The 24738-nt window shown below is 45.7% G+C and overlaps 1 protein-coding gene across 10 annotated transcripts in view; it reads right to left on the bottom strand.

Moving 5' to 3' along the window:
- The window catches only part of NCAM1 (neural cell adhesion molecule 1), a 192361-nt gene that overhangs the window by 23803 nt on the left and 143820 nt on the right, over window positions 1–24738 (bottom strand). For 6 of the 10 annotated variants that reach the window (XM_070952540.1, XM_070952542.1, XM_070952547.1 and 3 more), the window contains 4 exons: window positions 24406–24590; window positions 22653–22749; window positions 21878–22048; window positions 20248–20379 (listed from right to left, as the gene is read on the bottom strand). In XM_070952540.1, coding sequence (XP_070808641.1) covers window positions 20248–20379; window positions 21878–22048; window positions 22653–22749; window positions 24406–24590 — 585 coding nt within the window. Of the gene's footprint in view, window positions 1–17016; window positions 17032–20247; window positions 20380–21877; window positions 22049–22652; window positions 22750–24405; window positions 24591–24738 lie in introns of all 10 variants that reach the window. The other 4 variants (XM_070952538.1, XM_070952541.1, XM_070952543.1 and 1 more) reach the window with 1 other exon arrangement.

The following is a 24738-nucleotide window of genomic DNA, read 5'->3' as shown; positions in this document are numbered from 1 at the left end:
CCTTTGCCTAAAATGTATTTTGACAAATCTTAATTTTTAGCTGTCAAAATAAATGTAACCGAGATTATCTCTAGTCCTTTTTATTTTATTTTTTCCACAGGCCTCTTGATTAATATTTGACAGTGAATATTGATAGTTTACCACCCATTTTTGTTTAGGGATTTTTGTGTGTGTGTGTGGGGGGGGGGATAGTATTTAATCTAGTCCTTTTCTTTTCTTAAAATTGGGCAAATTGATTTTTTTCTCCGTTAGGGCCTTTGCTGGGCAACTCTCTCTCCAGAGACCTATCAGATGGTTGACGGAGAATAATTCCCTGCTCTGAAGGGTTAATCCTTTGTCTGCACAGATCAGGGGCTAATGTCCACGGACTCCCTGCCTCTGCAGGGCAGATTTCACAGATTAACAAGAGTTGGAAGGGACCTTGGAGGTCATCCAGTCCAGCCCCCACCCCAAGCAGGAGGAGACCCTATGCCATTTCTGACAGATGGCAGTCCAGTCTCTTCTTGAAAGCTTCCAGGGATGAAGCTGCCACAACTTCTGAAGGCAAGCTGGCAAGAATTCCCAGAAGGACCGACTCAGGCCAAGGAGCCTTACCTCCCCTCTCCTGAAATGCCAGGCCAATTGACATTCCCTAGGAGGAAATCTGGGATTTAGGTTTCCTGGCTCTGTATGACAAAATAAATATTACGGGTCTTGAGGGACAACCCTTCCCTTCTACTCTGCCTACCCCAAGGTCACTGGGGATCAGAATGAGCAACTGCCCAAAAGCAGAGGGACGGGATCAGAGGTGGGATTCAGCCGGTTTGGGAAAACCGGATATTAATTTTAATCTGGTTCGCCAAACCGGTAGTTGCAAGGACTGCCTGGCCCTGCCCACCCCACCCTGCCCCTCCCAGGAGTCCCCATATGGCCCGTTTTGGATGCGAGGGAAGTGCAGGGCCCGCGCGAAGGCTCTGGGAGGATGAAAAATGGGCCTACTGGAAGTCCTGGAAGTTCAGAAAGTCTGGCCCGGGGAGGCCATTTTCACCCTCCCAAAACCTTGAGAAAAGCCTCCGGAGCCTGGGGAAGGCAAAAATGTCCCCCCCCCCCAGTGCAGGAGGGCGAGTAGGCAATGCCCACCATGGCCATGCCCACCCAGCAACCAGGCAGAGAACTGGTTGCTAAAATTTCTGAATCCCACCCCTGCCTCTGATGTACACGAAATGACCCTCAGGAAGTTCACTGTGAGCTTGTTCAGAAATGCCAGGACCTCTCCTTGACAAGTGGTGAAGGAACTAGGTGTCAACCAGGTGACACCAGGCTAGAAACCAGGAGATGGTGAAGTTCTAGTCCCATCTTAAGCAGGGAAGTCAGCTGGGTGACTTTGGGTGGGTCCTTCTCTCTCAGCCCAGCTCTCCTCTCAAGAGTTGTGGGGAAAATAAGAGGAGGAAGGTGTAGCATGTTTGAGATCCTTGGTGCTTTCTGAGCTTGGTTGTTTTCTTGTAGAGGTTCCATTGCCCAACTAGGCAACATCATCAGTGCTAAAGGGAGTGGGGTTTGTGGAGAGGCGGAGGAGGAGGAGGAGGAGGGGGGGAGGAGGAGGAGGAGGAGAAAAGGGTGGAGAAGGGAGAGGAGAGAAGTGGAAGATTGTGGAATCCTTGGTGCTCTCCGAGCTTGGTTCTTTTCTCACAACACTGAAGATATTACCTAGCTGGGTCATGAAACAACTACAAGAAAACAGCCAAGCCCAGAGAGCACCAAGGACCCCACAATTCGACCCTGAGCAACAGATATTCTCTTCCATTTCCTATTGGAAGTGCCTTGAATTATTTATTAAAATAATAAAGGCAAGGAAAAAACCTACAAATCTTTAAAAAAGGTGTGTTCCTTGTAAAATGTGTATTGCCCAGAAGATATCTTCCTGCTCTTTGCCTCTTATGATCTGACTCTCGGACCAGCTCATTATAACATTAAGAAAGAGTTCTTAATGTTAATCAGAGTTTTGCTCCGTCCAACTAGTGCTATTCCCCCATCCCCAAATACACACACACACACACACACACACACACACACACACTCCTTTCAGTTGAAGATGTTGGAATTTTTGCCACAATCAATACAGTTAATTTGGATATTGTAAGAGTTGTGTTGCGACACCCAGAAAAATGCAGCATCCTTCACTTAATCCTCCAGGGAAAGATGGAAGGCAAACAAGGTTTGCCTTGTTTGACTAGTTGGGACAAAACTCAGCAGCACTTTTTCATACGACTGTTGACAAAAATAGGATCGCCAACATGATTGCCAATGTCCGATGATGGATATGGCACAAGAAGAAGAACTGGGTGTACTGGGTGAATCTCTCAGTGTCAACAGCATCATCATAGCAAGGAAACAGAATTTTCTCTGTATTTCTCTGAATCTGCACGTAACCTGATTTTGCCTTCTCTCAAATAATTTTGGGTGGCAATACTTGAAATTCAGGCAATGTAGTTCAAAGTGGGAAAATCAGTAGGTCATAATAAATATCTTTCAATGTGGACTTGATTAAAAATCACGTCTGGGCAGGTGAAGAAGGCAGCTAGGTATTTTGCTCCTGTTTTAACTTTATTATCAACCGCCTGGAAAATTTGGGAAGCCGAAAGGGGAAACTGTTGCAACATCCAAGCACCCTAAAAATGTTGGGGTGTCATTACAGAAGTTGGATGCACAGTCAAGCTTCCTGAGTGTGTCACAAAGGCCACGGGGAAGAACATTTCATGGCTTGAACATGCTCTTTCCAGTTAGAGGTGGGAGACACTGAAGTTGTCCGTTCAAACTTTCCAGCTTGTCAAAGCAGAGTCATTTATGTGAAACTCTTCCTTCCTCTCCTTCCTTCCTTCCTTTCCTTCCTTCCTTCCATCACAGTGCCACTTTTGCAACCGACAACACAAATAAATGCAGCTCTGCTATGGAAGTTCCTCTTAATCTACCCCCCATCCACCAGTCCCATCCATTGGTGGTGTCCTCTGGCATTTGTGCATTTAGGCCAATCTGCTAAGGGGGCCTTTACAGGAGTACAATTGCAATCAAAAGCACAATTTTCCCCTTGAACTCCATGAAGCTTATTATTTTGGAGTAAACATTAAACAACTTTGTATGAACTTTGCACGAATTTCAGCTTTTCCTAATTCTGATCTCCCTCTAAATCCAGATTCGCCAGCGGCTTTTGACACTTCCTCCTCAGAACTCAAAGGCTTATGGAGGAATCGTATCAACAGAGGGAAGCTGTTTTTTTTTCAGAGTCAGAATAGACACGAGGTTGGATCCAGACCCCCAAAAAACCCATGTAAAGATCTTTCCTCTCCGCTCCTCCCCCAGCCCTTTTATCACTTCTGCCTGGGAAGGGGCTTTGAAAGTCTGGACCAGATTCAGAATGGACCTTCATGGTGTTAACTCTCAAATGACCAACGCTGAAGGAAAAAAGAAGTTACGGTTATTAGGAAGTCAACAAACAGCCCGCACCCGAGAAAGAGAGGAGGAGACGACCACACTTAAGAGCTTGTCCATGCAGCCTAGAGGAAAAGGAACACAACCTCCTTTTACACAGCAGCTCATTTGTCTCGAATTGATGGCAGGGACAGGTGACTGTGGTCTTTGGCGCACACCACCCATCAGCCCTGTCTGGGCTAAGGGGGCTTTATGGGACTTGTAGTCCAAAACACAGGAGGCCCCAGCCCTGCCTCTTGCTTCCACATTCCTGCGCTCTTTCGTACATCAAGAGAAGAAGCCGACGAGGGAAAGGAGCCTGCCACTCAGGTATCTCAGGAGCAGAGAGGGACATTAAGATGCCATGAAGGAAATGGTTCCTCTTTGCAAACAGCATCGTTTCTCCTTCGCTTTAGCAAGAGGGAGAAAAACCACCCTCTAAAGTAAACCCAACGCAGAAATGTTGAGCAAGAGGCTGTTAAAATAATTGTGGGTCCCATGATTCTCCTTGGAGCACAATTTAAGACTCTCTCTCCACTTCCCATGCCATTAAGCACCTTCCAGTGCTCTCCCACTTTTGGTCACTGTGTAAAAAGGGTTGAAAACTTGTGACAAAAAGCGCCTGCCACAGTTTCAAATCACGAATGGCACTCATCCCAAGTTTGGTCAACAGTCGAGGTAGAAAGAGACAAAGGAGAGGAAGAGGGTTAAAGTAACGCACAAAGAAATGAGATGGATTAGTTAAGGGGGGAAAAGACAACAGGCTGCACGAAACCAAGGAGGCTGAGAGTTAGTTCCAGGGGGGATGTCGCCCAAACATCTGTGGAAGGAGAGAGAGAAAACAGGACAGTGGCTTCTTCACTCCACACGCTGCTGAGTTACTCGGGTTAGTTTCCCAGCGAACCCCCTGCTTGAACGCAAAGGGGAGCGGCATTCCGAGATGGGAGTCAAGTGGGGGGGTGAAATGATGATGGCTTTGGGTGCTTTTCCAAACAAACTATTGATCTTCTGGGAAGCAAAAAGCCAAGGGGTGAGGCTGATCTTCTCAAATGGGATAAATCAAGTGAAATTCTAGGTCGAGGTGTCCTATCTTGGCAACTTTAAAAACCTGCGAACTTCAATTCCTAAAATTCCCCAGCCAGCCACCAATTCTGGGAGTTGAAGTCCAGAGGTCTTAAAAGTTGCCAAGGCTGGACACCCCTGTCCTACGTCGTCTTCTGTTCTAGAAAATTCTTCCTTCCTCATGGCCACCAACTCAAACGGGAAGGTAAGCACTCTCTCTTATATGACAAAGGCCAAATTGTTTGCTTCCGTGTTCTTGAATAACAAAAAACACACCCTGGATGTAATGATAGATACTTCTAGGAGGGTTTTCAAAGGCTTCTTGGCTCAAAAGAGGTACAAATGCTAGAGCAGGAGGAAGCCTCTGTGTGCCAGTTTTATTCCCATTGGGTGACCCAACTCTGCAAAACCCTTTTGTCATGCAAACATATATAAACTCTCTCTTGATTGATCTATGGCTGACATTTATAGAAGTGACTCACTTCCTAGCTGTCTTCTTCTGCCTTCTCTGTTTCCCTGTTCCTGTTTAGGATAATCAGGGAAAAGGAGTCTAAGGAAATACCAATTGGATAAAAAAAAAAAAAAAGGAAGACAAATAGTCCAGGGGAAGTGATACTCAGTACTTCCTCAAGTGATACTCCTTAGTACTTCCAATCTTCTCATAACATAGAAACCTAAAAAACTGATGGCCAAAAATGACCCAATGATTCCTCAAATCTGCTCTTTGAATTTATTTGTTTTGTGGTTTTTAAATTTTTTAAAATTATTTATTATATTTCATTATTAATTTTATTTTTGTCAGCGGATGGATGGACGTGTGCTTATCCCAAACATGTTTAAGCTCAGTTATGGATGACTAAACTACAATCTCCTCTGGAAATTAGTCCCAAGCTTCCACTAGTCTTTCTGCGAAATAATAGTTTCGAACGTGACTTTTGAACTTCTCTCCTGTCACTTTGAGGTTATGCCCCTTCCCCTGCTTCTTGATTTTTTACTTAATAGGAAAAAAATAAAAAATTCTGGAATTTGTCTGGAAAAAAATTTCCTGGAATTCCATTCCAGGAATTGCACGATAACCTGGATCAGCTGATGGGCCAGTAAATGCAGGATGAGCAGACAAACTCAATAAAGATTTGTTTGTTTGTTTGCTTAATATCTAAGTATGCTTGCTTGTGCCATTAGCATGGAGCTCTGGCGTCTTAACATCACCGATTGCTACTAGCAGCGGAAGTGGAGAACTGGTCTCCAGCTGTGGGCTACTACTTACCCTGTTTCCCCGAAAATAAGACATCCCCTGATAATAAGCCCAGCTGGGCTTTTGAGCACATGCACTCAAATAAGCCTCTTCCCGAAAATAAGCTCTCCCAAAAAATATTTAAACGCAGAGCTGGAAATCAGGTAAGATGGCAAGAGGGGTCCCATCGTGCTCCATGCGCCCCAAAATAATAAGACCTCCCCAAAAATAAGACCAAGCGCTTATTTTGGGGTTAAAAAAAAATATAAGACAGGGTCTTATTTTCGGGGAAACACGGTAGTAGACCCAGTCCAAGAAAACCAGGCCCAGATGCGTCTTTGAGAGGTCACTGGAGACCTTGTGCTGCAAGGGGACATCCTTCTCCTGGAAACCTTTCTCTTCTGTGCAACTTCAAATTTATGAGCCTTGGTGGCGCAGCAGACTAAAGCTCTGTTAAGTAACACCAGCTGTCTGCAATTACTGCAAGTTCAAATCTCACCAGGCTCAAGGTTGACTCAGCCTTCCATCCTTTTTAGGTAGTAAAATGAGGACCCGGATTGTGGGGGGCAATAAGCTGACTTTGTATAAAAAAGAACACTGCTTGGGGGGGGGGGGCAAAGCCCTACTAAGCAGGTATATACAAAAGTATGAAGGCTATTGCTTAACGCATTGTAAGCCGCCCTGAGTCTCCGGAGAAGGGTGGCATATAAATCAAACCAATAAATAAATAAATAAATAAATAAACTCCTATCAACTCTGGGAGCATCACTTGGAAACATGACAATTTCCTTAATTGGACTGTTATATCAATGCAGCCATGGCAAATAGAATAATCTGGATCAGCTGATGGGCCCGTAACTGCAATGAAGAAACGGGCATTTTTTAAAAAATCGGCACTAACCCTTGGGCCTACAGCTTATCCTGTCCTCTACATGAGTGTATCCAGAAGGTAATTTTGTTTGCCATAGGCTCTGGAAGCAAAACACACCTAATAATAACAACCCCTGAACAATGGAAACAAACAATTTAGCCTGGCACCCCTAAGCCCAGCACTAACGTGCCCTCACAGAAGAGCAAGAGAAGGATGGACTTTTAGTTGGGTTGCATGCAGACACAATGTGTTGAACAAAGCTTTTTTTTTTAAAAAAAATAATAATAATGAGAGGTTATAGAAGGAAAATTTTAAGTGACGAGAATTCAGAGGTTCTGAATGGGGGGTGGGGAGAGGAAAGGTATTGTGTTTCTAATTTGTTTTTTTTTTCTTGTCCTGTGCAGAATTCGTTAACTAATCAGAACAAAGGTTGTGCTTTCGTTGCTGTCATTTAAATGTTTTACCTTCTGTTCACCAGCGTGGACGACATCATCAGCACCATGCAAGCCACATGACAAAGTCACATGATACGCACGCACATGATTTGGTTGAAAGGAAAGTGGAGGAAGTCACATGAAAAATACAAAAAAAAAAAAATTAAAAAAACGGATGTAAACAATGGGCAAAAAAGAATCAACAACATTTACAGATTAAAGTCTAAACAAAATCAAATTAGCCATTCTATTGAAACACCAGAGCAGACAGTTAAAAACAAAACAAAACAAAAATCCATCGATCTAAAAAAAAACAAACAAACCCACAAGATTATTATTGAACAAGCGCAAGCACTGAGATCCTCGCAGGGAGGGGTTGGGTTGGGTTGGGTTGGTTAGGCAGAGCGATGGGGCTGCAGACTAATTAATACCATGTCAGATAAAGAGTCACAAAATATCACTAAGACGAGAGAAGGCTTCCTCTTCACCAGGAACTCCTGGCAACAGCCATTAACACAGGAAAGGAGGGGAGGGGAGGAAAGGGAGAAGGAAAGGGAGAAGGAAAGGAAAGGAGGAGGAAGGAAAGGAAGATAAATGGAGAAGGAAAGGAAAGGAGGAGGGAGGAAAGGAAAGTAAATGGAGAAGGAAAGGAAAGGAGAAAAGGAAAGGAAAGGAAAAGAGGAGGGAGGAAAGGAAAGTAAATGGAGAAGGGAAGGGAAGGAGAGGAGAGGAAAGGAGGAGGGAGGAAAGGAAAGGAAATGGAGAAGGAGAAGGAAAGGAAAGGAGGAAAGGAAAGTTAAGGGAATGGAGAAGGAAAGGAAAGGAGGAAAGGAAAGGAAAGGAGAAGGAGGGAGGAAATTGAGAAGGGAAGGGAAGGGAAGGAAAGAAAGGAAAGGAAAGGAAAGGGAAGGGAAGGGAAGGAAGGAAAGGAAAGGAAAGGAAAGGAAAGGAAAGGAAAGGAAAGGAAAGGAAAGGAAAGGAAAGGAAAGGAAAGGAAAGGAAAGGAAAGGAAAGGAAAGGAAAGGAAAGGAAAGGAGATTTAACATAGCAACAAGTCATTCATCCAAAAGGACACTGCAAAGAAGTCAGTCAGCTTCTAAAATTTAAGACAAATGGAGCAGGACTGCCTTCCTTTGGACTTCTCCTCTTCTCTGTAGGAACAGAAAAACAAAGGAAAACCCACAAAATCCTCCTCCCCCCCAATCTTCCCACTCTGCTAGCTGCACAGGCAGGAAGATGAACGGAGGGGGAGTCTAGATATGGGCTCCAGGTTTCTGGCATCAGTGCATTAGGCCAACTGGAACCGTCCCATTAAGATAGCTCAAGTAAGTCTTCAGGGCCGAGCAAGACTTTCAAGGGCTCAATCAATAATTTCGCTGTACGTGGAAATTCCCAAGCCGTGTGGCTCACACCGTGTCCAAAGGTCTCTTTGCTGGTTTAGACAGCAGTGAAGGTAGACCCCACAAGGGTCTCCTTGTCACATCATTTAAAAATCGTTCTGGTACAGCATCAACAAGCCACTTTCTCCCATATTTAATTTAATTTAATTTAATTTAATTAATTAAATTTATATGCCACCCCTCTCCGAAGACTCAGGGCGGCTCACAATACATTTTTAAAAATCATTATAAAAAAACATTGAAAAATGTTGAAAAATATGACCTAACTTGCACATTGTGGTTGTTGGCGGAGGACTTTTCCCCCAACATAATTCAAACGATTTAAAGGCAAGTACTTGGAAACGATATCCAGGACTTTAACATGAAACGTCTTTTTAGTCCTTCATCCTGGGACTCTTTGGTTAGTTGCACTACAGTTCTCCTAAACCTTTCCTTATTTAACTATAGTCTGTTCTGACCCGGCTACCAAACACGACAAACCCTCTGTAGTTAACTAACTGTAGTTGTCTGCCACATCTATTCATCTCTGCCCCCTGCCTTTTATCCCCAGAGCTTAGGGTGGGGCTTCGCTAGCAGCAGTAGCTCTTCCATCCCGAGGACCGGCCCATAGATTTCCAGTGCTCTCCTCTCCTCTGCCTTCTGAGCATCTGCGCATCAGGCACTGGACCCAGCTGTTCCTCCTCTTCCTCATCAGCTACCTCCAGACCTGGAGGCTGTTGACTCTCCATCTGAGGGCTGATGGACGGCCCAGGCTCCACCTCTCTCTCTCTCCCCCTTGGAGCTCCCTGGTTGCCTTGATGCTGACTCTGACTCCCACGCCTTCTACTCCTTTTCTCATTTGGCTGCCTGAGGGTCACAACATAATCAGAATAATGGAGAAAGTACAAGAGAGGAACTCATTCCTTCCCTCCGCAACACAAGTAGAATTAAATCCTCCCGGTCCATTGCTGGCACCATAGGAAACCATGCAGCCCAGCGATGATGCCTCTGTACCCTTGTTTCCTAAGCCAGCCTCCGGGTGCCCAGGGCCTTCACATGTCCTGGATCTGCAAATTCTGAGAGTTTCAGATTTACGGCCAGCCTGTTTAGAAGAGGTCAAAAAAATCCCCCAAAAGACTCAGTTACAAAAGGGTGGGGTGTCTGCCCTCTTCAGAAGGGGGAAGGGGGAAACTCCAGTGTCACCGTGTGAGCTGGAAGGGAGAGCTTGCAATTGGAGTCTCCTAACTTAGCACAATCCTAGGATATTTTGCAGGCAATTTAACATCATTTATTTATTTATTTTTAAATGAGGAAGTAGGATTGCCTGCTCGGGACAAAACATGGGTGAGTGGCCAGCAAGGAAGGAGAACTGGACTCTTGCTATGAGCAAAGGTCGGCCAGGACGGCAAATCTTATAGATTCACAAACAAGCGAAGATCCCTTTGCAACGCAGATCCTCAAAGTCCACGGACAGTCAAAGCAGCCCAGATCAACCCTGTTGTCTTTAAAGTAGAATTGGAGGCATTAGGAGACTGAAGGGCCCTTACCGAACAACTCCAGGTCCAAGAGTAATAAAGTAAGACAGCTGGACACTCAAGAGGTTGACATCCAAGTCTTGAGCATTTCCGCTGTTCCTCCGCAGCCTGCGGACTATCCAGCCCCCTTCTCCATTAATATCTGCTCATCGTCATGAAAGCTTTTTGTCCCCATTCAAATTCACAGCTTGCGGGCACCGAAATAAATGGTGATGTAGGAGGAAGAAAGAGGAGGCCATTTTTAAATGAAACTCCTGTCACTCAAAGCCATGCCTTTCAGCAGCTCCATGGAAAGGAAAGGGGGAAAAAAAATCTAAAACCCCAAATCCATTCGTAACCTTCTCTGTCAAAAAGCTCTGTCTTTTCAGAGAGGCTTGGTGTTCTCTGCCTACATTAACCTTCACTCTTTTCTTCTTCTTTAGGAAATAATCTCCCTCTCTCTGTGTGTGTTTGTGTAAGAGAGAGAAGAAAGAAGGAAGGAAGGAAGGAAGGAAGGAAGGAAGGAAGGAAGGAAGGAAGGAAAGGGAAGGGAAGGGAAGGGAAGGGAAGGAAGGGAAGGGAAGGGAAGGGAAGGGAAGGGAAGGGAAGGGAAGGGAAGGGAAGGGAAGAGAGGGAAGGGAAGGGAAGGGAAGGGAAGGAAGGGAAGGGAAGGGAAGGAAGGAAGGAAGGAAGGAAGGAAGAGGAAGGGAAGAGAAGGGAGGGAAGGGAAGGGAAGGAAGGAAGGAAGGGGAAGAGAAGGGAAGGGAAGGGAAGAGAGGGAAGGGAAGGGAAGGAAGGGAAGGGAAGGGAAGGGAAGGAAAAAAAGGAAAGGAAAGGAAAGGAAAGGAAAGGAAGGAAGGAAGGGAAGGAAGAAAGGAAAGAAAGAAAGAAAGAAAGAAAGAAAGAAAGAAAGAAAGAAAGAAAGAAAGAAAGAAAGAAAGAAAGAAAGAAAGAAAGAAGTAAAATAGAAACGGTGAATTCTCGCTTTAGGGAGAATGGGGACAAACCTATCCTAACAGCCAGGATGCCATGCCCCCCCCCCTTGCCACTACAAAGCGGTTCCATTTTCATTGAAGCTCTACTTCATTCTCCATCCACAGACGTTCCCAGGTAGTCCAACACCCAAAGCACAGTTTAAGTTTAAGGACTGGATGCTTTGGGGGGGGGGTACTTCAAAAAAAAAACCTTCCAAGGACTTAGGGCCTTTTCATGTTTTCTTGGAGCCCCTTCAGATTCATCCTGCTCAATGTTGGAACGAGGACTAATATAATTGAATTCATCTCTGCCGTTTGCAAAGATCAATAAGCTACTCCGAAAGGGAGCATGAAAGCAAGTGTGAAGAGAATAAAAGCTCTCTGCAACAGAGCTAAAAATCCCAACCACATCCATGTTAATGCCTGTGTTCAAAACAAATCCTCCCACGGGGAACCTGGGGTGGGGAGAAGAAAGGCTCCTCCTTCCTTAATTCACACACATCTGGTCCACATCTGCTGAGAGACCCCCGTGACCGAACAGAACCCTGGAAATGGGGGGAATGGCAAAGGGGCAAGAGAAGAGCTGTGGGAGGAGGGAGGGATGGAGGGAGGGAGGGAGAAAAGGGGAAGAAGCCATCCTGCTCCTCTCAATCTGGTTCGGTATTTTCAGTTTTGATGGGATGCTGGGTTGCTATGGCAACACGAAGGATAGATAAAGACACATAAAGGTGAAGCCTGCTGTGAAGATAAATTATGAAGGAAAATAAAAGGCAGAGAGGAGAAAGAGAGACAAGACCTAATGAGGAGGATGAGCATAAAGGAGGAGAGGCTTTGCCCTCTGGGTTTACCGTGTAAAGAGCGTCAAGGTTACAACAGCTTTTCTCAAGCTGGGGTCCCCCAGTGGTGCTGCGTGAGCCGAGGGCAGGTGGGGATAATGGGAATGTTACCTCAGTCCCTGTGAAGGACACCAAGTTGGGAGAAAGCCGAGTTCATGTGGCTTCTTGTCAAGGTTACCCGCTTGCCAAGATTATGGGGGAAATATAAGGACTAGTCGGAGGGAGGGGGGAAAGAAAGAAGGGAAGGAGGGAAGAAGGGAGAGAAAGAGAAGGAAAAAAAGAGAGAAGGAGGGGGAGAGGGAAATAAGGAAGAGGGAGGAAAAATAGGAAGGGAGGGAGGGAAGGAAGGAAGGAAAGAAGGAAGAAAGGAAGGAAGGAAGGAAAGAAGGAAGGAAGGTAAAGAGGGAGGGAGGAAGGAAGGTAAAGAGGGAGGGAAGTTGGTCGATAGGTAGGTGAGGAAGGAGGAAGGAGGGGGAGGGAAGGAGGGAGGGAGGGAGGGAGGGAGGACAAGAGGTAGGTAGGTCAGTAGGTAGGTGAGGAAGGAAGGGAGGCAGGGAGGACAAGTGGGAGGCAGGGAGGTCGGTAGGTTGGCAAGGAAGGAAGGAAGGAGGAAGGAGGGAGAGAGGACAAGAGGTAGGTAGGTCAGTAGGTAGGTGAGGAAGGAAGGGAGGGAGGGAGGAAGGAAAGAAGGGAGGAAAAAAGGGAGGGAGGGCCCCAAACTCCCTCCAGGGAGGGAGTGATAGAAATGTAGTAAGTAACCACAATATCTGAAGAAAAATGGCAGGAGGGAAGAATGCCACTGGATCTGAACCATGGGCAGAGGCAGAAATCAGAGAGAAAACAGACATCTGGCTGTCCACAGTGGAGAAAGGAATATCCCAGTCACTAGAATTGGGAAGAGAGAGGTCCCAAGTAGAAGACAAGGCTCAGAAGAACCAACACAACTGCAATTGTTCTTCAGAAAAAAAGCGAGAAAATTGTGCTCTGAAGCAGACCGTCATCAACGGCCTCCTCCTCATAAGGTAAACATATTTCTCAGCAAAAACTTCAAAAAACAGTGTGAAAAGAGATTCTTGTCAAAAAGGAAGGAGGGAATATATGTTGCTTTCCATGTTCCCAGTGGATAACCCGTTTCACCCTGGCCAGTCAGAGAGTGGAGGAAACCCAAGAGAAACAATTGTGTGGGTATCTGGAGATAGTGGTCAACAGAGAGACACCTGCAGGCCAGGCTCCTGACTCCAGTTTCACCTGAACTCACCTGAATTCACCTCACCTCATCTTAACCCTAACCCTGAATTCACCTGAACTCACCTGAATTCACCTAACCTAATCTGAATTCACCTGAACTCACCTGAACTCACCTGAGTTTACCTCACCTTAACCCTAACCCTGAATTCACCTGTACTCACCTGAATTCACCTAACCTAATCAGAATTCACCTGAATTCACCTCAGCTCACCTAAATTCACCTCAGTTCATCTGAATTCACCTCACCTTAACCCTGAATTCACCTGAATTCACCTAACCTAATCAGAATCCACCTGAATTCACCTCAGCTCACTTGAATTCACCTAAATTCCCCTGAACTCACCTCAATTCACCTCACCTTAACCATGAATTCACTGAATTCACCTAACCTAATCAGAATTCATCTGAATTCACCTCAGCTCACCTGAATTCACCTGAATTCACCTCACCTTAACCCTAACCCTGAATTCCCCTGAACTCACCTCACCTTAACCCTAACCCTGAATTCCCCTGAACTCACCTGAATTCACCTCACCTGAATTCACCTAAATTCCCCTGAACTCACCTGAATTCAGATACTTCTTGCCGTCTCAGCCTTACTGTCCACCTGTCTATAAAATGAGAGAACGATGCAAATCTGCTTCACTGGTTTCCGTTTCTTTCTTGAACAAGATTTTCTTCCAAAAATCTTGGAAACAAGCATCAAGGAAGCGCGCTTTCATTTGTAAAGTTACACCACTCAAAAGCTTCTGGAAGTTTTCTTTTTTAAAAATATATATATATATATATATGTATCCGAGATGGAATTTAGGAGCCATTCAGGCTGTTCTGTGTCTTCCTTTCTCAATCTTTTTATTTAATCCCAAAGAAGCAGAATAGCTCATCATGACATTAAAACCGGGATTTCTATTTCGGGCGCCTTCCATTGATGAAATTCGTCTCTCATTACTTCTCTGTCTCTCTCTCTCTCTCTCTCCCGTTTAATTCCCCTGAAAAAATTTAGGTAATAACATCCTGGCAATTACATTCAAAAGGTTAACAGCTCAATCACAAGCTGAGGAATCCTTCACGGCAACTTCATTCCTTTGCTAACCTCTCTTCCTCTCTCTCTCAAACTGCAATCAGTAACCTAATGAAATATCTTGCTTCATGGATTCCATCTGTTCATGGATTCCATCTGGCCCTGATTATTTGACAGCATATTTTTTTTAAAAAATATTTTTTTTAAGGAAAGAGGAAGGGACTTTTATTCTGAAGCTGAAGAGTTGCAACCCTGAGGGAGATGGGCGATTTCTAAATGCGATCAATAAATCAATACGTAGATTTGCAGGGGGTGAGACAAACACCCTTCTCCAAAGGGCTGATCTCAGGGTAAACCCCTTGCCCAAGAAATGCAAGGTTCCGTTTATGGCAGTTCTGGTGTCACTTCAAAGTTTATTAGATTTCTTCTGGGTGGAGACTTGAAAGCAAGTCTCCACCTAGGCCACAGGATGGCTTTTTAGGGCCAGGTGTCAGCACTTCAAACTACATTCAATCCAGTGCTGACATAAGGTGGAGAAGAGGGGGCACCTGGCAAGAGGACGCTTGACTTTTCACCTACTTATTTTCCCTGAAGATAATATCCCCCAGGAGATGGGTTGGGAGGGGGGGACATTCCTGGGAGCTGAAGTAGTAGATATGGGGAGAGTGATTTGAAAGGTGGCCAATGAGACGCAGAGAATTGGGGAACGGAAAGGGAAGGTTTGGGGTCAGGAAGTCAGTGTTGGCTTCGACATAATCAGGGACAGATTGTCGTGCTTAATAAATGAAAGATTTCATCAAAGACTATTTGTTTGGAAATGCAATTTTAATTGAGACGACATCGAAACCTGACACCAGGTTCCTGCAGACATGGCTCTGGCAACCATGTTTTCCTTCTAGATGTCCCACTGAAGGGGATCTTCTGTGCATCCATCTGCGTTCTCTTGTATTACCCAAACTGCATAAAGTGGACTTCCACAAGTATAGGCATTGCTCTTACGTACACTAGCTAAATCAGATCTCTCTGTCCTGTAGTAGCAGCATGTCACATGTCAGAAACCATCCAGAGCGAAGGGCTATTGCCCTCTTTTGGCCTCCTGCCTGGCGATCACATCAACTGGCAATCTCCCACACTTTTGGTCTCATCCACCAGAACGCTCTTGCATACATATTTTTCATCGAAAGGGAAGTCAAAGATACTGTGTTATGCTTCCCTGCTGGGAGACCTTCCCTCTACCGTTAAGGCAGGAGAAGAGTAAAGGGTTCATTCCAATGGTTTGGGATCCTAAGAGGCCTGTAAGACTCCTAATCAAAAGATAGCTCCCAAATTCAAACCAAGCCAGAAAAGGAATGGCCACTCCTGCTAGCTATTGTAGATCAGGGGTCTCCAATCTTGACCGCTTTAAGACTCGTGGATTTCAACTCCCAGAATTCCCCAGCCTGGCTGGCTGGGGAATTCTGGGAGTTGAAGTCCACCAGTCTTAAAGTGGCCAAGTTTGGAGATCCGTGGAGATGATTCTTAGTTACATGAATGAAGATAGAAAGGGAGGGATAGCTTCTGATATTCTCTTCCAGGGAATGGTTTTCGAACTGTAAACTAAATTCAAATTACGGACAGATTTAGTAATGTTCTTGTGAAGTTTCCCACCCTGCTTTCTACTTATAGTGGTGGTGCAATGGTTAGAGTGCAGTACTGCAGGCTACTTCTGCTGACTGCTGGTTGCCTGCAATTTGGCAGTTCGAATCTCACCAGGCTCCAAGTTGATTCAGCCTTCCATTCTTTCAATGTTGGTAAAATGAGGACCCAAAATTGTTGGGGGTGAGAGGCTGACTCTGTAAACCGCTTAGAGAGGGCTGTAAAAGCACTGTGAAGCGGTATATAAGTCTAAGGGCTATTGGTATTGCTATAGATCTTTCTTGAAAAGATCTGCCTTCTTATATTTTCCCCTCTGTCTTTGTCTGAGCTATTTCTGCTATTGCTTTTCCTTGCATCTGTCTTGAACAATTTTTGGGGGTCACAAAATAGGGTTTGGCAGAATCTAGCAACCTTGCCTGAGATAGTTTGGGGGATGTCTATATTGCATGCCCCTGCCATGGAGGAAGAAGAGCAGAGGAGAGCAGAGCAGAGGAGAGAGGGAAGAGAAAGAGAAAGAGGGGAGGGGAGGGGAGAGAAGAGAAGGAGAAACAGAGGGGAGGGGAAGGGATGGGAAGGGAAGGGAAGGGAGGAGAAGGGAAGGGAAGGGAAGGGAAGGGAAGGGAAGGGAAGGGGAAGAGAAGAGAAGAGAAGAGAAGAGAAGAGAAGAGAAGAGAAGAGAAGAGAAGAGAAGAGAAGAGAAGAGAAGAGAAGAGAAGAGAAGAGAAGAGAAGAGAAGAGAAGAAGGAGGGAAGGGAAGAGAAGAGAAGAAGGAGGGAAGGGAAGGGAAGAGGGAGAGAAGAGGAGGAGAGGAGAAGGGAAGGGAAGGGAAGGGAAGAGGAGAGGAGAGGCGAAGGGAAGGGAGAGGAAGGGAAGGGAAGGGAAGGGAAGGGAAGGGAAGGGAAGGGAAGGGAAGGGAAGGGAAGAGAAGAGAAGAGAAGAGAAGAGAAGAGAAGAGAAGAGAAGAGAAGAGAAGAGAAGAGAAGAGAAGAGAAGAGAAGAGAAGACAGAGGGAAGGGAAGGGAAGAGAAGAGGAAGGGAAGAGGAGAGAAGAGACACCTCCACTCCAACTGGGTCGCATGCAGATACAGGCAACATGCATGCTCTGGAGGGAGGGGAAACAAAGAGCATCCACCCCTTGACCAGGTGTTAATGGGGAACACGACAGCTACTTTAGCGTCAGTCTTGTTAGGAGAACTGGTTTACCCGCTACTTTCTCTCTACGGACAAGGAGGAGAAAGAGAAGCAAAGCCAAAGAGAGAAATTAAGTTAAGTTAGGAGAAATCACACGTGGATCTACAGGACACGTTAGAACCGGGGCACTCGTGGGCGGGGAGGGGGAGGAGGAACGGAGAAGCAGCACTTACGTGGCGACGGAGGGCCTGCGGTTTCCCCCATAGGCGGAAGACGGATGTAAAGAAAAGACAGACCCCCAAAAGAGAAAAGAGGCAACAGAGATGAAAAAAAGAGAGGAGACGATGGACGAAGGTGCTGAAAACAAGGCAATGCTCTGGGCCACACCCGTCTGCTGAGGACTAGCTCCTCAGGAGGCGGACCAGATTTTCAGGGAGAAATAAGGGTAAGGCGACAACCCCACAATGGGCCACCTTTCAAGTCGTTGCCAGCAAGAGTTGGGGGTTCAGGTTACACATCAGAGAACGGCAGCTAAGGAGGGGGAAGGGACCAGGAGTCGTAAAGGTGGAGGTTATTCCTGTATCAATGAATTATGCAGGCAGCACCATTTCCTTTAGTTTGTCTTTATTTTTTCCCTTCCTTTTTTTCTTTTGACAGGTGGGCATCCTTCCAAACTCAGCTATGTCTGCAAGATCTCGCGTTTTCATTTGTTTAAGAATGCATCCTGCGAGACCCGGAGGCATTTCCAAAATAAAAAAGAAAGCCGCTGCCGCAGACGGAAATGCAAAATCGGTTGCCCCTTGCTTAATGAATTATTACGAGGGTTGAAGAGGGAGGGGAGATGGGGAATGCCAGAGTGGGGGGAAGGGAGGACAGCAACACCCCACCCCCCGCCACCGGGTTTTGCTAGAGGTAGCAGAAGCAGAGAGGGTGGGGCGGAGACGATTTCCAGGCGAAGGGAAGGAGGATAGCGGGTCAGCCAGATTTGATAAAAGGGACCCAGCCCTACATAGATGAATCCGTCTCTCTCCAAATTCAGAGGGCTTAGATTTGAGATGCCCAGAGATAAATCCAATTTGTCCTGAGTTCCCCAGAGCTTACAAATTATACAGGGAAGGGGCTGTATCTAAACGGGACTGCAAACTGCCCATCCATCTCCAGAGAAGAAGACTAAGCTTGGAGTAGGCATGGTCAACCTTGGCAACTTTAAGACGTGTGGACTTCAACTCCCAGAATTGGCTACAGGATTTGGGTTTGTCTCGTCCAAAGAAAAGAAGAATTAGGGGCAACATGAGCCTTGGTAGTACAGTGGTCTAAAGCACTCTGTTATTAAGATCAGCTGCCTGCAATTACTGCAGGTTCGAATCTCGCCAGGCTCAAGGTTGACTCAGCCTTCCATCCTTTCTAAGGTAGGTAAATTGAGGACCCAGTTTGTGGGGGCAATAAGCTGACTTTGTATAAATATACAAAAGGATGAAGGCTATTGCTTAACGCATTGTAAGCTGCCCTGAGTCTCCGGAGAAGGGCGGCATATAAATCAAATTAAAAAAAAAAAACCATGATAGAAGTGTTTCAGTATTTGAGGGGCTGCCCCAAAGAAGAGGGAGTCAAGCTATTCTCCAAAGCACCGGAGAGGAGGACAAGAAACAATGGATGGAAACTAATCAAAGAGAGAAGCCACTTAGAACTAAGGAGAAACTTCCTAACAGTGAAAACAATTAACCAGTGGAACAGCTTGCCACCAGAAGTTGTGGGTGCTCCATCAGTGGAGGTTTTTAAGAAGAGACTGGACAGTCACTTATCTGAAATGGTATAGGTTCTCCTTCTTCAGCAGGGGGCTGGACTAGAAGACCTCCAAGGTCCCTTCCAGCTCATTCTATTCTAATTCCCCAGCCACATTGGGGAATTCTGGGAATTGAATCCACAGATCTTGCAGTTACCAAGATTGGACACCCCTGGCTTAAAGGCTGGAAAAAATACACCGGCAGGGCCCTCGGGCTTCCCAACCCCCCTCCCCCCAATTGCCGCTCTGCCAGAAGTAGACAGAGCGTGTGTGTGTTGGGGGGGTCTTGCAGCTTATAAAATGTGAATGGGAGGCAGCTCATTCATGCATGCTATTTGCAAAGCAGACATTTTTATGTCACTCTGAACATTCTGAATTGCACTCGATCTCTTCTCCGCCAGCCAGGTTTTTTAACGCACGCTTCTGTATCGCTTGGTCAGCAGCCGCTTCCAGAAACAAATTGATGGGAAATTCAGGTTGGATAAAACAATGAAGATCTCGTACTTAAACCTCGTACTGAATTTACTGCCCTACAGCTGCGGCGAAAGCTTAGGTGGCTTTAAAAGCCAATTAAGGCAGTTTGGAGAAGCTGCTAAATCTATCGATGGACACAGGATGGAACAGGATGGAGCAGCCGTAGTTTTTCTCTCCAAGCCCCGTCGGAGAGAGAGACCGCATCCTCCCTCACCTGAAGCTGATCTTCCAAAGCTACAGGGCTACATTCTGAAGCAGATTATATGGATCTCTTGGGGGGATCCAGCAGAGCTGGGAGCTGGGACAAGGAAGGAGATGGGCGAGCCCAGTTTTGAAAACAACTCCGAACGAGGTCTTAAGTGGATGTACGTTTTCAAAACTGCTTTACAGGTAGTTCTTGACCTACAATCATTCATTAAGTGACCATTCGAAATTATAACACTGAAAAAAGGGGCATTTTTTCACACTTAACAACTGTTGCAGCCATGGACATTTGATCAAAATTTGGGTGCTCGACAACTGATTCATATTTATGACGGTTGCGGTGTCCCAGGATCATATGATCCCATTTTGCGACCGGCCAACTCAGTGGGGAAGGCAGATTCACTCAACAGCTGTGTTACTAGCTTAACAACTGGAGTGATTCACTTAACATCTGTGACAAGATGGGTCAAAACTCACTTAGTAACTGTCTGGCTTAGCAATAGAAATGTTGGGCTCAATTGTGGTCATAAGTCAAGAACTATCTGTAGCCTTCGAGCCCATCTTTCAAGAGAATAAAAGCTTGAAGGCCAAACTGGTGATTTTTAAAAAACTCTTCTGCCCAGAAACGGTGTTTTGTCTTCTCCAACCCATCTCCCACCTCCACCTGAACTAATTAACCAGAAGATATTAGGACCGTCATTTTTTAAAAAAAACAAAAACCAACAGAACTAATGGTAGTAGTGTAATAGTAATACATTCCTAGGTGCTGGAAGTGCGCTCTCCACAATCCTCACAGCTCATCAAAAGGATTTGAACAACAACAACAGTGACAAAAGATTCTTGGAAGAGGAAACAGAGAAGAAGGTTCCATCTCAGGGACATGGAGGGGATCTGGACAGAGTCCGGGGAAGGACCAGGTGAGAGGTGAAGGAGGGGCAGTTGGCCTGAGAAAGGGCTGAGGTTGCTAAGCACGGGAAGAGGGGAGGAGCAGGGCTTTACTTACGAACTGGCTGGGTCTTGAAGTTGGAAAGGGAGCTGATCTCTCCGGTGCCTTTGCCATTGATGGCAGTCAGTCGGATGGCGTACTTGGTCTCTGGCTTCAAGCCGATGACCGTGAAGATGCCTTCGGTGTTGGCTGTGCCAGGAGAGACGGCAGACAAGGAGAGGATCAGAACCATCTCTGGGTATAAGTCTGTAGAGATTCTCTGTCATCCAGGTCATGGTTGTCCCAGAGGTGCTTTTTTAGGAGGCAACTGGACTTTTTTCCTTTTGAAGGCATTTCACTTCTCATCTAAGAAGCTTCTTCACCTCTGACTGGGTGGTGGGGAAGGGAAGGATTTATATTCCTTGCAGACAGCTGGTCATTTGCATCCTTTTAGAGGGTCGTTGAAGCACTTGGAGGTTTATCTGTGTCCTCAGGGACACCTGAGTGGTGCTCCTGGTTCATCTGGTCTGCAATTTTTTCCCCTCTGGAAATCCATTCCTACTCCCACACCATTCCAAGGGTCTTCATCCCAAATTGTATAGCTAAAAGTCTGCCTACCGAAATTTTCATTTTGCCTGAAGAAGCTACTTGGATGAGTAACGAAACGCCTCCGTTTGAATAAATTGTGGTCCAGTTGCCATGATTTAACCTTTTGAGATGCTTTTGGTCTGGATGATTGAACCTTCCCTTACATGAATCCCCAGGAATCCATCTAACTTTTGATTTAGACGGAAGACATTTTCTGTAGGTGGACCTAGGCTTTATTTCCCAATGAAAGGTCAGCATTCGTTTTGGGGAGAAATGATCTGCTCCTTAGAAGAAAGTTTACAGAGCTCGGGAGTTATTTTTGGAGCCGCTGCTGTTTCTTCCCTATTGCTTCATTGCGGTGACATTTAGGAATTAATGTTTTCACATTTTTGGTTCTGCTTTCATGTTTCCCCACTGGCTAACTTGAGCATTTGTGGGGGGAGGAGAGAAAAGTTGTAAATATGACCAATAAAAGGATTAAAGCAGATCTCTCCTATCAGCCAGAGTGGCAAAGTTGCAAAGTTGTTCCCCACCTCCACCCGGCTTCTGCCCACCCCATCTTTTCATTGTGCTGCACTGTTTGACTTTTTGTTCCAACTTATTTCAGAATTTTGAACTCTGGTGCTGGAGAAGACTCCTGCGAGTCCCTTGGACTGCAAGGCGATCAAACCGGTCAGTCCTAGAGGAGATCAACCTTGACTGCTCCTTAGAAGGCCAGATCCTGAAGAGGAAACTCAAATATTTTGGCCACCTAATGAGAAGGAAGGATTCCCTGGAGAAGAGCCCAATGCTGGGAAGGATTGAGGGCAAAAGAAGAAGGGGATGGCAGAGAACGAGGTGGCTGGATGGAGTCACTGAAGCAGTCGGCGTGAACTTAAATGGACTCCAGAGGATGGTAGAGGACAGGAAGGCCTGGAGGAACATTGTCCATGGGGTCGCAATGGGTCAGACACAACTTCGCAACTAACAACAACATTTCTGTTTTTACTTTATCTAAGTTTTTATCCTTTAAGATTGTAAGCCCCCCCCCACGCCAGTTACCTTGAGATAAAATGGATGGTTTACACCCACACAAACAAACAAATAAATAATAAATGTAGGACAGATTTTGGCACCTCACCTTCCTTGGCATCGTAGATTCTGGTGTGCCAGTCTTCCTCCCCCATGGCTTGCCACTCGGCCTTGTACCAGAGGATGGGGACACCCCCGGTGGCCTCCGGTTCATCAAATCTGATCTGGGCTGTGCTAGAGTAGGGCTCCACTTTCTCAATGGAAGGCGCAGAGGGGGTATCTGCAGAGGAAGGGAAGTGGAAAAGGAGGTCAGGCATACACCAGGCTGAGATTTTTATCCCAGAAGTAGCCAGTCGCTGAGGGAACCTGGGAGGTCGAACAGAATATGTTGGCATGCTGGCTGGGGAATTCTGGGAGTTGAAGTCCACAAGTTTTAAAGTTGCCAAGTGTCAACCCATGAAGCGAACCTGGCTGAGGCCATCTTTGCGGCTCCAGGGTTGACACAAGACAGGGAGGGGGGTAAATAGTTAGCTGGGAGTGGCAGTCGAAACAAAAAGTGTTCCTGTGGGAACCAAGGTCATTTTAACTGGTGGCTTTGAAGAGGAGGAGTAGAGTAACCAAAGCAACCAGCCAGCACTTCTATTGGACAATGTGACTGATGACTTGGGGGAAATGGGAACTTTTTAATCAGGTGAAAGCTGCGGGAACTTTCAGAGTCTGTTTTCACCAGTTGTGCCAATATGATGTATCCAATGAATTATTCTTTGAGGAATCTACCCGCCTCCAAGTTCTGCTTTCAATGGGTGCATGACTTGGAATGTTGACACCAAGTTTGGAAACCCCTGATTTATTCCACAGAAAGAGAAAAACCGGTCCAAACAAACCTGCTTGCACAAGGATGAACTCGGAGGATTCCTGGCCAATCCGGTTGGCTGCTGTGCAGTTGTAATTCCCGAAATCATTTTCTGAATATGGCGTCACCTGAAAAAAGGAGATTGACCAGGTGTGTTGGAGAAGAATGCTTCTTAGGAAAGGAAAAACCAAGGAAGCATTTTGGATTTGGTCAATTAGAAAAGAAGACAGTTTAAGGACTGTCCGAGTCCACACGATGCATGGAAAATAGATAGGCAATGGGCAGCCTGGCCATTCTCAGGCTATCAGAACTGATGATTAGGAACACAGTCAGAAGAGAAGGAAGGAAGATACATTTTTGCACACGTCAAATTTATAGAATTTGAGGAAAGAGGTGTGGAGGCACCTATTAACTTATATAACTAATCAAAACCTATGTCTATGGAGATTCTCGGCCATCCAGGTCATGGTTGTCCCAAAGGTGCTTTTTCAAGAGGCTGTTAAGGATATTGTTGTGTTACCAACCAGCAGAGAAACGGTACTGAGCGCAATGAATACAATACATACAAACTGGTTTAACAAAGTGTTTACTTTGTAGTGAAAAACAATTGCATAGTCTTTTAGTCAATCCAAGTCTTTAGCCATTCAAATCAGTCCGAAGTTATAGATATCTTCTTACCAGACAAACAGCAGTAATTCACGCTGGTAACAAATCACGATGGTAGCAGATCCATCCACGTCTTACTGGATGGATCTGCTACAATCTGCTACTGTTACGACAGTAACAGTTCCAATCAATAGTTCCTTCCAGTCAAGCAGCAAGTCAAGCAATGATGAGAGCAAGTCCAACAATGACTATAGCTCGGCTTCCTCCTTATATACAGTTTACACTAGTAATTATCCACTTAAGATAAGTGAAGTCAGCAGTGCAATGACTCAACAGGACAATTATGATAATTGCAGTCAGCATTCAGTCAGCAGTCATTAGTCATTACAATGACTCAGCAGTACAATTACTCAGCATTACATTTAAAGTTATAGAACACATATATTGCCTGGACAACTTGTTAGACTTATACCATATCCTAACAGAGGCAACTAGACTTTCTGGTTTTTCTTTGAAGATGTTTTGCTTCTCACCCAAGAAGCTTCTTCACCTCAGAGCTGAGGAAGCTTCTTGGATAAAAAGCAAAACGTCTTCAAAGAAAAACCAGAAAGTCCAGTTGCCTCTTGAAAAAGCACCTTTGGGATAATCAAAATTAAGCAATTCCTAACAGTGAGGACAATTAACCAGTGGAACAGAAGTTGCCTCCAGAAGTTGTGGGTGCTTCATCACTGGAGGCTTTTAAGAAGAGACTGGACAGCCACTTATCTGAAATGGTATAGGATCTCCTGCTTGAGCAGGAGGCTGGACTAGAAGACCTCCAAGGTCCCTTCCAGCTCTATTCTGATTCAATTAATGGAGGAGGAGGTACAAGAGTGAACCAGCTATCAGCCTGGAAGGAGGGAGATAAAACACAACTTGTGTAAAGCTGCACAACACCAAACTGGAATGCTGGGAAGGGCACTTTCATTGCCCTCGGGTGTCACTCTTCTAACACACAGTAACTGTCCAAAGCAATTTAAACATGTGCTAAGTGGCAGTTGGGACGAGTGTCCTAAACTGATGGAGTTGCAGTGCCATCTTTGGCTTGTTTCCTTGCTGTTCCTCTGTCCTTCATAGCCATCCTTTGCACATCTTCCTGTGTGCACACAGATGCAGCCTCCCCCCTTCCCAGCTCTCACCTCCAGGTAACTGGCAGCTGGTGTGTTGTAGATCCGGATGTTGCTGTAGTTGGAGCTGGGCAGCAGCTGCCCATCCCGGAACCATGAGATGACAGCGCTGGGATAAGCAAAGACTTCACAGGTGATGTTTGCTGGGTTACCTTCCCAGGTATAAACCGCAACAGGGCCCTGCAACTTTGGGGCATCTGGAACCAAGGAGGAGCAATGTGGAAGTCAGTCTCCAGGAGAAGGCATCAAGAAGAACATCTCCTCCCCACCATCTTCTTACCCCTTCTTTCCACCCAACCTGTTTGCATAATTTTGCCATGGCAACTAGTGGTTCTCTAAATCAGG

Source organism: Pituophis catenifer, unplaced genomic scaffold, assembly GCF_029215685.1.
Source record: "Pituophis catenifer annectens isolate HBS135680 unplaced genomic scaffold, rPitCat1.0.hap2 SCAF_12, whole genome shotgun sequence".
Classification (NCBI taxonomy): Eukaryota; Metazoa; Chordata; class Lepidosauria; order Squamata; family Colubridae; genus Pituophis; species Pituophis catenifer.
This window is presented reverse-complemented; position numbering and strand designations above follow the sequence as displayed.